At 42.4% G+C, this 13,076-nt stretch overlaps 1 protein-coding gene across 12 annotated transcripts in view; it reads left to right on the top strand.

Moving 5' to 3' along the window:
• fryb (furry homolog b (Drosophila)) overlaps positions 1–13,076 on the top strand; it is a 65,739-nt gene that overhangs the window by 13,079 nt on the left and 39,584 nt on the right. For 9 of the 12 annotated variants that reach the window (XM_054730820.2, XM_054730811.2, XM_054730812.2 and 6 more), the window contains exon 2: positions 10,842–11,035. In XM_054730820.2, the coding sequence (XP_054586795.2) occupies positions 10,916–11,035 (120 nt within the window). In that variant the 5' untranslated portion in view covers positions 10,842–10,915. Of the gene's footprint in view, positions 1–5,530; positions 6,080–9,161; positions 10,125–10,841; positions 11,036–13,076 lie in introns of those variants that run through there. The other 3 variants (XM_054730823.2, XM_054730818.2, XM_054730819.2) reach the window with 2 other exon arrangements.

Raw genomic sequence — 13,076 nt, 5'->3', positions numbered from 1 at the left:
TGTTTATTCACACAGATGTGTTTGAGGTGTGAGTGTATTTAGTGAAACAGCCAGAAATATTTAACTGTTACGCATCAGTCGGGCTTGGTCAGTGATTGCTTTTGTAGTCTGGGCTTTGTATGACCTAATGTTGCTGGATGGTAATGAGTGTGACTTCGCAGGCGAGTGTTAAGGTGAGCTTATACTGAGACTGATTTATATCTGTTGATCCTGAATTCAAAAGCTTTTGCCAACATTCAACAGCTTACAGTTTAAGGATTTAGAGAATAGCTAAACTATATCCTCGGAATATGAATAATTCAATTCAGTTTATTTCTTTTGCACCAAATCACAAGTGTCATCTCAAGACACTTTACAAAGTAAGCAATCCGGTGGAGTTTAATTCATTATGCCAATTAGTTATGTGTCCTATGTAAAAAAACAGCAGATTGCATCAAGTCGCTGACTTGTGTCAGACACTATACAACAATCCCTCATACTAAGCAAGCATGTAGCGACAGTGGAGAGGAAAACTCCCCTTTAACAAGAAGAAACGTGCAGCAACCTGGCTCAGTATGAGCAGCCATCTGCCGTGATTCACTGGGCGTTTGAGTGTATAGAACATGTAGACACACACACACGTACGCACAAACAAACTCACACACACTAGCCCCATTACCATACCAGCCCCATTAAATGCATGCAGTCTCTTTAAATTTCCAAAAGTACATTTTTAATAATGCATATATTTAGCTGGTTAACAGTAAATTAAGTAATGTCATATTTTAAAAAATCATTTTCTTGAGTCAATGAGAGGATGAATCAATACTTTCCCAGTCCCCTCCCTTCTCTGTGGGGAGAATGCCACATTGGGAACTTGAGCGTATCTGGACCAGTGACCCGCAGTCTCACAAAGTCACGTATCTCGCAAGAGCATTAATGGATTCCAGTCATCCATATTTACACCTCAGAACAGATGAGCGTGACATGGTTGGTGTTTATTGTACGGTGTTCATCATGGTGGAGGAAAACCTTTATCTGATTCCGATTAAAAAAAAGAGAGAAAAGGAGGCCAAAGAGGGGGTCACCTATAGTCAAAATCAGGAAAGCTTGCTTTTATTTATTTATTTATTGCTGTTAGCTGAATGGCGAGAGCTCAGAGACTAAGGATTCAAATTGGATGCAAACCTCGCAATCATGCTACTGCGCTTGTGAGTTTAACTGTTCGTTTTTACAACAGCGGTTTAAAACGGACACTAGGCCAACCAGCCATTCCTCCCCATCCCTGCATATTTCTCTCCTCCTGCTCCTCACATCATCACACAAACATGCACATAGGACCTTGGTGGGTGGACAAGTCAGGGAGTGCGGGTATGGACCCCATTTCCGCATTCCTCTGCCCCCCAATTTTATTTGCACCTTAAAGTTAAAAAGTTAAAGTTAAAGTCCCATTAGTTGTCACACACACAGGTGTGTGTGCGACATTTATTCTTCACATTTGACCCATCCCCTGGGGGAGCGGTGAGCTGTAGACAAGCCGCGCTCGGGAAATATTTAGTGTTTTAACCCCCCAATCCAACCCCTTAATGCTGAGTGTCAAGCAGGGAGGCATTGGGTCCCATTTTTTCAAAGTCTTTGGTATGACCCGGCCAGGAGTCCAACTCCTGATCTCCCAGTCTCAGGGCGGACACTCTACCACTAGGCCACTGAGAAAGGTTAACTTCCAACAATGACATTCCACGCAAACACACACTTAGGGCCTTGGGAGTGAGCACATTCAGTGGCAGTTGGCAAGGGGATTTCTCAGCCTCATCCCGAGTGCCGGTGCCCACTTCCAATTTTAAACTGCACTTAGACACCGAGGGCTGTGGGTGCAAGTGGGGTGGTGTGGTGGCATCAGCTGGCATAGGCCAGACAATGCCCGCACTGCCCGCTCACCACAGCCATGGAATACACCTCATCAACACACACTAACACTATATTGGAGCAGGGGGAGGGAGACTAGGGGTCTTCGCACACCTCTGTCGTTGCTTAGCTTCCTGGGGCTGGAGGCTAGGAGGGAGATCTGGCCGTCTGGTTGGGGTCTGGGGTGGTGGATTGCTGTGCTCAGCGTTGGGCGGGGGAGCCTGCTCATCAGCACCCCAGCAGAAAGGATCAAACTCTGGTAACCAGTAATGGCTGTACCCCATGTGCAGCAGTACCGGGACCAGAGTGAATAGGGTGTGTATGGGGAGCATGAGTGGGTGTCCGGTGTGCATTTTTGTAAGTCTTTGGTTGCATATGTAAGTGTGAGCATGAGGGAGGGAGTGTATGACTGTGTTTGTGTATGACTGTATATGTCAGGTGAGGCCTTTGATTCCTCTCTTCTCCTGGGACTTCTTTTGATGATATAGATCTTCATCCCCCCTCCTCCTGCCACACCCGCTGTGGAGTGTGGTGCCTTGGTTTGCCTGAATGTTCATGGCTCCCGGGTCAGGGGGTTTAAGATTTTTGGCATCTGCCTGATCAATCCCGGTGGCTGCCTGGTGGGGTCTGGGTCCCTGGGCTCTGCTGGGTCCTCGGCGGGGGTGGTCGCCCCTGGGTCCCGGGTCGCTGGGTCTCGGGCTCAGCCGGCTAGGGGGTGGGAGGCTGCGGGCGGGCCTGTGGGCTTGCCGCTGATGTCTCCCGAGACTCTGCCGGCTGCTGGTTGTGGCCGCCCGGGGCGATCCTCTGTGACTCTCGAGGGGGGCGGGGGCCTTTCTGGTTGCAGTCTCCTTGGGGTTCCTGTGTTCTGGGGCAGCGCCTGGATCTCTGGGACTTGGAGCTCCCTCCGTCTCCTACACATCTTTGGGGGGCAGATCTGTGGTCCCTCACACTCCCTATTGGATGCTCTTATAGAGAAACCTTACATAAGCAAGCGCGTGTACACACACAGGTGCTCTCATAAGTATGGGCTTGGGCACGTTCAACACAGGTCTTAAGGCTGTCATTGGCACTAAATGCACTGTAATTTATTATCATGTGATTGTTTAGTTAAACAATGCTGATTGTATATTTCTTCAAGTTGATGCAGTGATAGCTTGCTCCTGTTGTATTGTTGTGTCCCATTTTTTTCTATTCTTTCTATTTCTGCAGGTCTAGAAGCAGACTCTTGTTCATTATTGTTTATTTTTGTGGACCCCACCCCCTCCCCCCCTCTCTCCCCACCTTTTGTCTTTTCCTTTCTCTTTCACCTCTGACTCCGTGTCTGGCCAGAATTAAAAAGCATTCAAAAACAATAACAATAAAGTTTTAAGTATCAGGCGTGACATTAAAAGCAGATGCTTTGATGCTCCACCTGAGAGTAAATCTGTAAGGTTTGTCACCAGCATTCAGACATCATTTCTGTTTGCTTCACAGCCAGACAGGACACGAAAAAATAAATAAATAAATAAATAAAAAACGGACACTAGGCGGTGTTAAACCAAGCCAGAACTGTCTTGTGTCCCTTTAAGTATAAAAGTTGTGGGACTTTTTTTACTTCTCAACAATATAAGTCCAAATTGCATTTATAGTCAATAAATAGTTTAATAAATATTTAAACTGATGGGACATTATTATACAAATCTCATCTTCGTTTGTAATCCTAGTACATGTAAGTAAGTAAAGTAAAATTGTATTTCTATAGCACTCGTCACAGACAGAAAATCACAAAGTGTGGTTCACATAGTAAAAAAAAAAACAAATCAAAAAGTCATGAAATCATAATTATCTTAAAGTGTGTGCGTGTCTTTGTGGGCGTGTGTATATGCTTGCATGCATGTGTGTGTGTGTGTGTGTGTGTGTGTGTGTGTGTGTGTGTGTGTGTGTGTGTGTGTGTGTGTGTGTGTGTGTGTGTGTGTGCGAACAGAAGAATCACATTCCAGCAGCTGGCATGCCCAGGCTTCTGCTCAGAATGTGAGGAATCCCATGAGGGTGTGTGTGTGTGTGTGTGTGTGCGTGCGCACATTTTTGTTTTTATCATTTTTACCTTCATCTGGAACAATAAGTGTGTGTGTGTTATACTGTGTGAAATGTGCTCCTGTTTATGTCATTGGTTATGAATTTCATTATATTTTTCCCCATCCTCTCTTTTCTCTGTCAGATCAAACAGCAACAAGCTGCATGGTCCTCTTGAAAATAAATCTTTTAGCATCAATGAAAATTTACCATTCTTTAGTCTCATAAAAGTAGTCTTAATGACTTCTTTTCATTTAATCTAATGATCACTTAATCATAGAACAGAGAGTCACACCTTGTATAAACGTAGCCGGGTATCCCCCAAAACCAAGATATTTTCTACGGTTCAGCCTGTCATCCACACAAAAGTGAAGATAAACAGCACCAAAAACAATTCTTTAACAACTAAGACTCAGGTGGAAATTTGCTAATTCTTTGTTATTAGCATTAGCTTGTTCACGTGAATGACCTGGGTTTTACGTTCCGCTACTTCCATACAAATGCTCTGACATCACATGTGCGACCCGTGTTCACGCTTGCCTCTTTTTACAAGCTCAGTTACGGCTCTATGTAGAAGACCACAGGCGAAGGACAACATTAAGAACAGTTATTGCTCGCCACCCAGCTATTCTATGTCCAAGAAATGTTTTTGGGCAAAGAGGCCACCAATTTGGTGAACTACTGCCACCTACAGGCTTAGAATACCTATGAACGTGCTTCACAATGCACTGGCTATTTAGCCAAAAACAAGGTGGTGTGGACCCAAGCTTTTTCCTACATAAGTGAGGGAGGACATATGGTTTTATAAAAACCAGGGTGTGTACTTGGCTTCCTTATAACATACTGTACAGGTAGAACTTGTCTCTCCTTTATGAGTTGAGGACTAGGATGAACATTTTCAATCGCCATGCCAGTCAGTTAATCTTTGAGTTATTAACATGCGGAATTAATGTTTTAACTCTTGACTGGAGCAGAGTAAACAGAAGTTGCAGACAGAAATAGGCTTGCAGCATTGAATTTCTCCTCCCTTGAGATTAGGCTTTAATTGTCTCTTAATGTGAATCAGGCCATCCTGTGCTTCAGAACCCTCCTGTGAGCACAGTTTAGCATGATCCTCTACCTTTTGCATGCTTTACTCTTCCAGTCATTCCATTTTCTCTTTTCTCCATCCCTTCATCATTCCTAAATGTCCTGTGGCACCTCTGCTGCTCGTCCAGGGACATACATGATGACCCTAATTGTGCAGGACATTTGTGACTCTTTAAGCTGGGCGTTTTTAATAAATTAGTAACATCATTGTCAATTGTTTTAGTCTTTTCATTTTCCTTTTATAAAGATGACAAAGTCTTGTTTTTATTTTCCAGCAATGATGAAACATTACTAAATGATGTTTCAAAAGTTATTATAGCGTTAGCATTACTAATTTAGAAAATCTACTCTGTGTGTATCAGTCTGAGGTGGTGATGCTACATAATGGATGCTATTGGCTGATCCTGGATGTCCGTCACCACCTCTTGCTCTTATTGGCTGGAGAAGCTTCCAGCATCTTTAAACAGCATAATATGAAACACAAACATTATATTATACTGTTTTTAATGGCAGCATACATGTGACGTTTTAGTTCGTCCATTCCTATTACACCTCCCTGTTTCCAACTCTCCTTCCTCGTTAGCTCCACTTGCTGTGTGTTGTCCTCTAACTACCTCCCTCTCGTCCTCTCTCCTCTAAGAGGATTGGCCGCTCATTTGCATCTCCCAACATCTGTGCATCACTGTCCTGAGAGCAAAACAGAGAGAGGATGGGGGGTGTTAGCCAGCAATATAGCAACACAGAGCTCAGGAAAGGCTGAGTGTGCTCTGTTTCTCTGACTCACACATTCTTACACACACACACACACACACTCAGCAGCAGACAGCCGCAGCATCCGCAGCGCTCGCTGCCCACCTGCTTTGCTCTCCTTTTCTCTTCCCAGTTGCCTCTTCCTCTCATTTGCTCCGTCTTCAACGCTTCATACTGCCGTCCTGTCCCCTTTCTGCTGTCTGTCACCGTGGCGACCTAGCCTCTGCAGCCATGGCGACCAGCCAGCAAGATTCAGGGTTCTTTGACATCAGCCTCAAGTCTCTGCTCAAGTCTTTAGGAGGCAGTGAGTACAGCTAACAGATGTTATGGTGACAGTGCTAACAGATTTATCAGCTGTTTATCAGCAGGGCTTTGTTTTTGTGTGTTAAGGGTGAGGGAATTAAAAGCAGCGCAGCAAACGTTGAGATTTACCTCGTCGATGTTTGTAAATATTACGTAATAGGAAAACGCCGAGCCCGGTAGTTGAGCTCGAGATGCCAGCTCCAGAGGTTGAGGGTAAATTGTATGTCGATTTTAAGCTAACAAAGTGTGACTTTAGTAGAGTCATTGTGGCCAGCTGTAGGATTATGATGTAAATCACAACTCTTATATTTAAAACCGATTCTTATTTTGACTTGAACTTTACTTTTTTTGACATATTTTTTTTACCAGCTGCAACTGAAGCTCTGGGTTAAACTCCTAGCAACAACTGGACATGATGTACTCACGGCAGTGGGCTTATGAATCTGAAACATTAGAATCAGGAGAACGCCTCTCTGTCCTATCGCCCTGCTGGGACTCATCATTCAGCACACAGCCTGCAGTTTGCCATTATTGTGACATAAGTAGTTTTCTTGTTGATGAAAAGGACACACACCAGTCAGACGTCATTTTAATGCTGTAATGTGATGACATTGACAGTGAAATATGCAAGTTTTCATTCTGTGAATATTTGTAGTTTGCTACAGCTGTTCAGACATATGGGACATGCTGATGTTTCCTGTTAGAATAATTTTATTAAAATAAAAGGTAGAGACTTCCTTTAGCCATAAGACCAAGTTCAGACACGGTTTTTCAGTTTTGATGGGGATGGCCAGCAGTACAGTTAATGGGCCAGGGTCCTTATGCAGCAAAATCACAAGATAAACGGCTGACATCATCAAAATGAACTTTATTGAACTTGTGCCATCATGTCATCTCATGCTTTTGAAATCATTTGTAAAATTCTTTGGAAAAGTTTTAAACTTTTTAAGTTTTTTAATTTTTTTTTTAATCTTTAGCCATCATTTGTTATTAAACCATTAACTACGTAGAAGCTGTAAAGTAACACAAAGCAGTTTCTTGCTCCTCTGCCCTATTGGTTGAAAGTGGAATTACAACTGTCGTAAACAACCCTGCTGCAGCCTGCTACAGCTAGTGGTAACAACGAGCTAAGACTAACATGAGCCAACTAAAACTCAAACAAACCATGAAGTGAAAAGATCCACACTGTTGGACAAAAAATTGTATTACTTTCAACTTCAGTAGCAACAAAGCCAGGTCACCATCAGTCTGTGTTTTTGTTGCCTCCTCAGCTTCCTCAGATCAGTGTAGGCTGCATACATGTTCACTCTGGTTTTAGCAATTTGTTTCAACAAAAAAGCAAACTTCTTTTTCATGTTGTGCTTTTTATTCACGATCAGCAAAGTAAAAAACTATCTGCTTAGCCTGGCAAGCTCCATTAACGGCTGTCGGTCATGGAGTGGGTTCTACTGTTGTCGTTCAAATGATCTCTGCATACCACTGGACAATGAACAATGTGACGTACTCACCACAACGGATGCCGGTAAACGAGAAGAAGAAGAAGGCGAAAATACATCTTTTTTTCTAAAAAAAAAGAACTTAAATACATCTATCTGCTCCTGATTCTAATAAATCCCAAGTCCAAATAGTCCAAAATTGATGTAAAAGCCGTTTTAAACGAGCTACCACCACCTTGTTCTACTCTTTTGCATCATCCCGCCCACCAGACGAATAGAGGACCCTAACTGGCCCACAAAGCGCATAAAGCTCTGTGACTGGTTCACAAAGCAGATAGAGTGCTATGATTGGCCCACCATTATGGACCAATCACAGCTCTCTATGGGTTTGAAACCCCTCTAGAGAGCTGTGATTTGCCAGCCAGAATGCTGCTAGGGGCTGCAGAGGTTCCAGTGGAGTGTTCCTAGACCAAACTTCGCAAAGCAAGAATTTGGTCTAGTTCACTAGGCTACTATCTGCTAGCATAACAGCTGTAAAGCAGGTAAAGAGCACCCCCTATAAAGCACCTACCCGGTCCACAAAACTGTTAAGTACAGTATCTGGCTAGTAGAAAGCTGCAGAGTGGTGTCAAACTGGTCAAGTTTCTAACTCAGCAATCACTCAGATCAGTGTTAAAGCTCTAGCTTATTGTGTGTTACTTTAATGACTCAAGTAGCTAACTGTTGAGTAAAAATACATCCATCATCAGTAACGCAAAAAGCATGCCACAATACAAGAGTGTATCACACATACACTGTTTTCATTGTACTTGTGCTTTTATAGAAGTGACTCGTTTCGTTCGTCACCTGGAAACTAGTTGCAACAATAGATTTATCATTCTAAAACTCAATGAAAGTTAATGGAAGCTGTAACGTCTCATCCTCAGTTCCAGGCCCAAGGCAATTATAATGAATCATTCTGTGTCACTGTCAACATTAGCCAACAGCAGTTTAGTATGTGTGTGTTCCTTTACTGTAGAAACACACACATACTAACATACTAAACTGATGGGAGGGCGAACCCTACAGTTAACTCTACAGTTAACCTTTTAAATTTCCAGGTGTAATAAACGCAATGGGGTTTTGTCCCATGGGCGGGATGCTGGAATGCTAAGGGGTTAATATTCTAAATATTATAAAACGAAATCTGACTTGTTGGTTTCACAAAGACCACAAGGTCCAACAACTACATCTTGTTTTGATGTTGCATCAGCTTTGCCCAAACAGGATTTCAGTTAAAGCACATGCAGTCGACTGTATTTAAACTGGCAGATTGTTGACTGAACCTACAGGGTTTGTGTTGAATCGTTTCCTAAAACGCTGAATCATGCAATGCCTGCAAAAGTCCTTGTGCATCTTATTTGACACTTTTATGACTGTCCACTCTCATCTCTTCTCTCAAACACACAGCTCCACGGTGCACATGCTCAACGTTTGTACGATGAAGTTATCATTTGTTTGAAGTCTCTTTCATACAAAAGTTTCCTCTTAAGTTTATCTAGATTTTTTTTTCCCACTCTCATTTCCACTTTTGACCAAGTGTGTACGTCTGTGTGTGTGTGTTTGAATGTGTGTGCACTTATGTGTGAGTAGGGGTCAGTGGGAGTGGTGGGTATGTAAGAGACTGACTGCCAGCGGTCTATATATAGCGCCTCCCTCCTCCCCTCAGCTCTGTCTTGGAACAGTGTTGAAATTCCAGCCCAACTCTTCTGGTCGAACCTCCACAAGGAGCAGACTTTACTTAACTGCTACTGACAACTTAAAGACAGCCTCACAAACACCTTCAAAGAAGCACTTGATGTCTGTGCTCCTTTCCAATGGGCTTCGAGGATTCCACGGTCACGGGAGCTGCTGTACAGAGCAGGGGGCGTCAGGTTGGAGGCGGAGCAGAGGCTAAAGTAGAAATTGATAGTTGACCTGTAGGCTCATATAGCTGTCAGAAATGGAGCCCAGCGCTGCCTGTGATCTACCTAAACTCTCACTGGAGCTTTGAAAAACTCTGGATCCGTGCTGGTAGAATCTTCTCACCACAGAATACGTTTGCAGACTGTTTATTCCTTATTTTCGAAGGATATTTTCACGTCTCTTCCTCTGTGACTGCTACATTTTCAGCTCTACTGCACCGATCAGTCCTCATGTGGGCACTTTTGATCTGGTTATGGCTCCTCCAGCATGGAAAACGACTATCTTCCTGTTTTACTTGGATTGTGTTTGAGATGGAGCTGTAACACTGAATCTGTGACAAATTCCTTTTCATCTGTCACAATTTTCCCGCTTTTCTTGATATTCTTTTTTCCAACCATGGAGGTTGACACATTGAGCTTTGGTTAAATATGCCAGACACCAGGCATTAATGAGATGTCTGCAGTTTGTAGTATGATAAAGTAATGAAGATAAAAATGCCATCTTGCAAGAATTTTTACCACTGGTAAAGAAGGTCGTATCACTCCACCTTCATACTGCTCCTTCCTGCTTCATATACTGTACCTTTTGGCGTTTTGTCATTCGGCATCATGGAAGTACCAACTAAATGGAGCAGGGCAAGTGTCATCAGTTTCATCAAGGGTCTCGGTAAGCCTACAAAGGCATGCGTTTCTATATGCATCGTGTGAGGGCTCAGGTGTCATTTAAACAGATAGTTGTTTGAGGTCAGGAGACCCATGCGCTCTGGGAATTATCACTTCTGCACGTCAGCCAGGTCATGTGGCCTTGCTGGGTCAATTAGACCTGACATGTTTCACGCAGAGTGCCGCTGATTTTGAGTTTTTTTATATGAACTGAAGTGGTTGACTCGAGTAATGGTCAACAAGAAGAATCTGCTGCAGATCCTAGTTTGTTATCAGTTATGTTGGAAAGAATGTGAATGCTGCTTCTCACACATACCTCTCTGAACATTGTTTTGTCACATCCAGTAAGATTTAAGTGTCCAGACTTCTCGATGATGTCGTCATGTTCAAAAATTCAAACATGAGCTTTATTGTGTAGTTTGCAAAAGCGTATTTGCATTCCCGTCTTTCACCTCGACATATTTTCCTTATCAAAGTGAGACAACATCATTTAGTTGTGGTTGAAAAAAGGGTCAACAAGACAAATGATCATTTCTTGAAAGCTAAGTTAAAAATGCAAGGCGCTGCGACTTGTCTCAAATGACAAAAAGCAAAAATCTTAGAACACGTGGCATCCATGTTTTTATGTTGACTCAGATGTTCCACTTCCTGGTTTCTTGTGATTGAAAGACTGATAACAAAAAAAAAACAATAAAATGTGACTGATCTTTGATGTTCTCAGCCTCTCCAGTGGGACTGAAGCCATCGATCCCACCTCCCAGCACCACGTTAGGAGAGAGGAAGGGTCCGGTCATCATGGCACCTGTCAGCGTAGACCCTGAGAGCAAGCCGGGCGAGTTTGTCCTAAAAAGCTTGTTCGCCAACTTCACCCTACTCTCAGAGCGCAAGATTCGCGTCATCATGGCTGAGCCACTGGTAAGTGAGTTTGCATGGATTTTTCGAGGTGTTGTGTGTTTCTTTTCTCGTTCATCTCCGGTTACAGCATCACTCACTCTGCATCTCAGTCACTTATCTGATCGATTTATTTAGATTGACTTTTTATGTTTTTTATGTTGACAAGAGAAAGAGAAAGTCATAGCTGCAGTCTAATAAAAAAAAGATAAAATGATCAGATTTAGTAAATATATACGGAAACGATCTGCCTGCCTGGTTAAACATGTCAAATATGAAGCATCAGCAAAGAACATGATTTAATGTCGATTTTCTGTTTGGCAACTGAGTGAAACACATGAAAGCTTTCATTTTTCACATTTTCATACGGTATAAATATATTAAACATTCCTCAAATTCAAACAGTTTGGCATGCTTATAAAACTGAATTCACATTATTGCATTTTTTCAGCCCTCATAAGTAACCTAATATGTTTAATGAAACCATATCCTAATTGGTAAGTCTCAAACTGGGTTCAAGTTAATTTAGGACTTTTTGTGTTAAATCCAAAACATATTATCTAGTAGACTAGGAGACTCTTTTCCAATTAAATTCAGTTTATTTAGATGTAGGGTCAAATCAACACACTAAGTAAAGTATAGGTTCTAAAACAACCTACTTATCTGTGCATTGGGTTCAGTTCATTATTTAAATTAGTCAAAGGTTTTCTACATAAGGAAACCCAAGAGATTGCATCAAGTCATTGACTTGTGTCAGTCAGTTCGTTTGATCGCAAGGTCAGTAAACCAAACTATTAGTTTATGTAAACCAATAGGACCCAGGACACGTTAGTCTGGCTGAAGGCAAACTGATTCTAATTGAGCTGAAGTACCCAGGTACTGTGGTTGACTCAGCTGAGCTGGTACTGGTTGGACACTCTTGTTGAAAGTTGGAAGTGAGGAGATTGCGGAAACAGTTTTCTGAAACTGTCATTGCCACAATCCAGCACGTCTAACACCATCAAACAGAAGAGCACCAAATCAGCTGTGCTTCAGCGTTGATGTTGCCCATTCCTTCAGCCATTTTGCATATCCAGTTTTTACTCCATCTGCTTCACCCCCGCAAGTGTTTGTGTACTATTTGTGTTACAATAAGCTAACTGGAAGAACGACGACTAGAAAGGGCGCGTATCACCACCCAGTAAAACGCACTTCATTCAGTAATTCAGTTTTCTATCATACATGTGAACTAGGATAAAGGCTCTCAGTTTATTGTTGTAGATTAGGGCTGCACGATATTAGGAAAACCTGCGGTATGCGATAACGGTGATTAATATTGCGATGACGATATTACTTGCGATAAATAAAAACTTAACTCTGGAACAAAAATAATCAAAAACAAAGAAATTAAATTATGACAAAAATTTCATAAAAATGAGGAAAGCGAAAGATGTGAGGAAAGGGAAAAAGAAAATTAACAAGAAAAGGCAATCAGTGGATCCTGGGAAAAGCAGAATCAGCAGAACAAAGCTAACTCAGGTGTTTGCTAACCATCAAAATTAAGTGCCGTTCACCTCGGGGGCGAGCGTCTAACCTATGAGAACCCACCCAATTGGCCAAATGGCTGAAGAGCTCTATTTGATTTGTTAAAAAAACATCATGCTTTCGTTTGATTAACAGAATGCATTATGTGTAGCAAACATTGGAGCTGACCATTCATTGCGATATTTAGCTGTTCTTTGCGATAAGCAGATTGCGCATGCTGATATCGCGAAAATGATATATTTGCGATATATTGTGCAGCCCTATTGTAGATCGACTAAGATTAACTTAGATGCACATGTAAACGCAGTGAAGGACTTTACATCAGTCCTTCTGTCACGGTGAGAGCAGGAGGTTTTGGACCCAAGATGCAGAATTCCCAGAACGACTCGAGGCAGGAGTGGTTTAAGGAAATAATTCCTTTATTTAAAGGGGGATGCGCCAAAAGTCCAAAGGCACAAAAACCAGACTTAATCTCAGAACACACTGAATGATCAAAAACAAAACAGAAGCTCACTCGTGAGCACGAACTTGGAGAAACACG

This window comes from Nothobranchius furzeri, chromosome 10, assembly GCF_043380555.1.
Source record: "Nothobranchius furzeri strain GRZ-AD chromosome 10, NfurGRZ-RIMD1, whole genome shotgun sequence".
NCBI classification, from domain to species: domain Eukaryota; kingdom Metazoa; phylum Chordata; class Actinopteri; order Cyprinodontiformes; family Nothobranchiidae; genus Nothobranchius; species Nothobranchius furzeri.
This window is presented reverse-complemented; position numbering and strand designations above follow the sequence as displayed.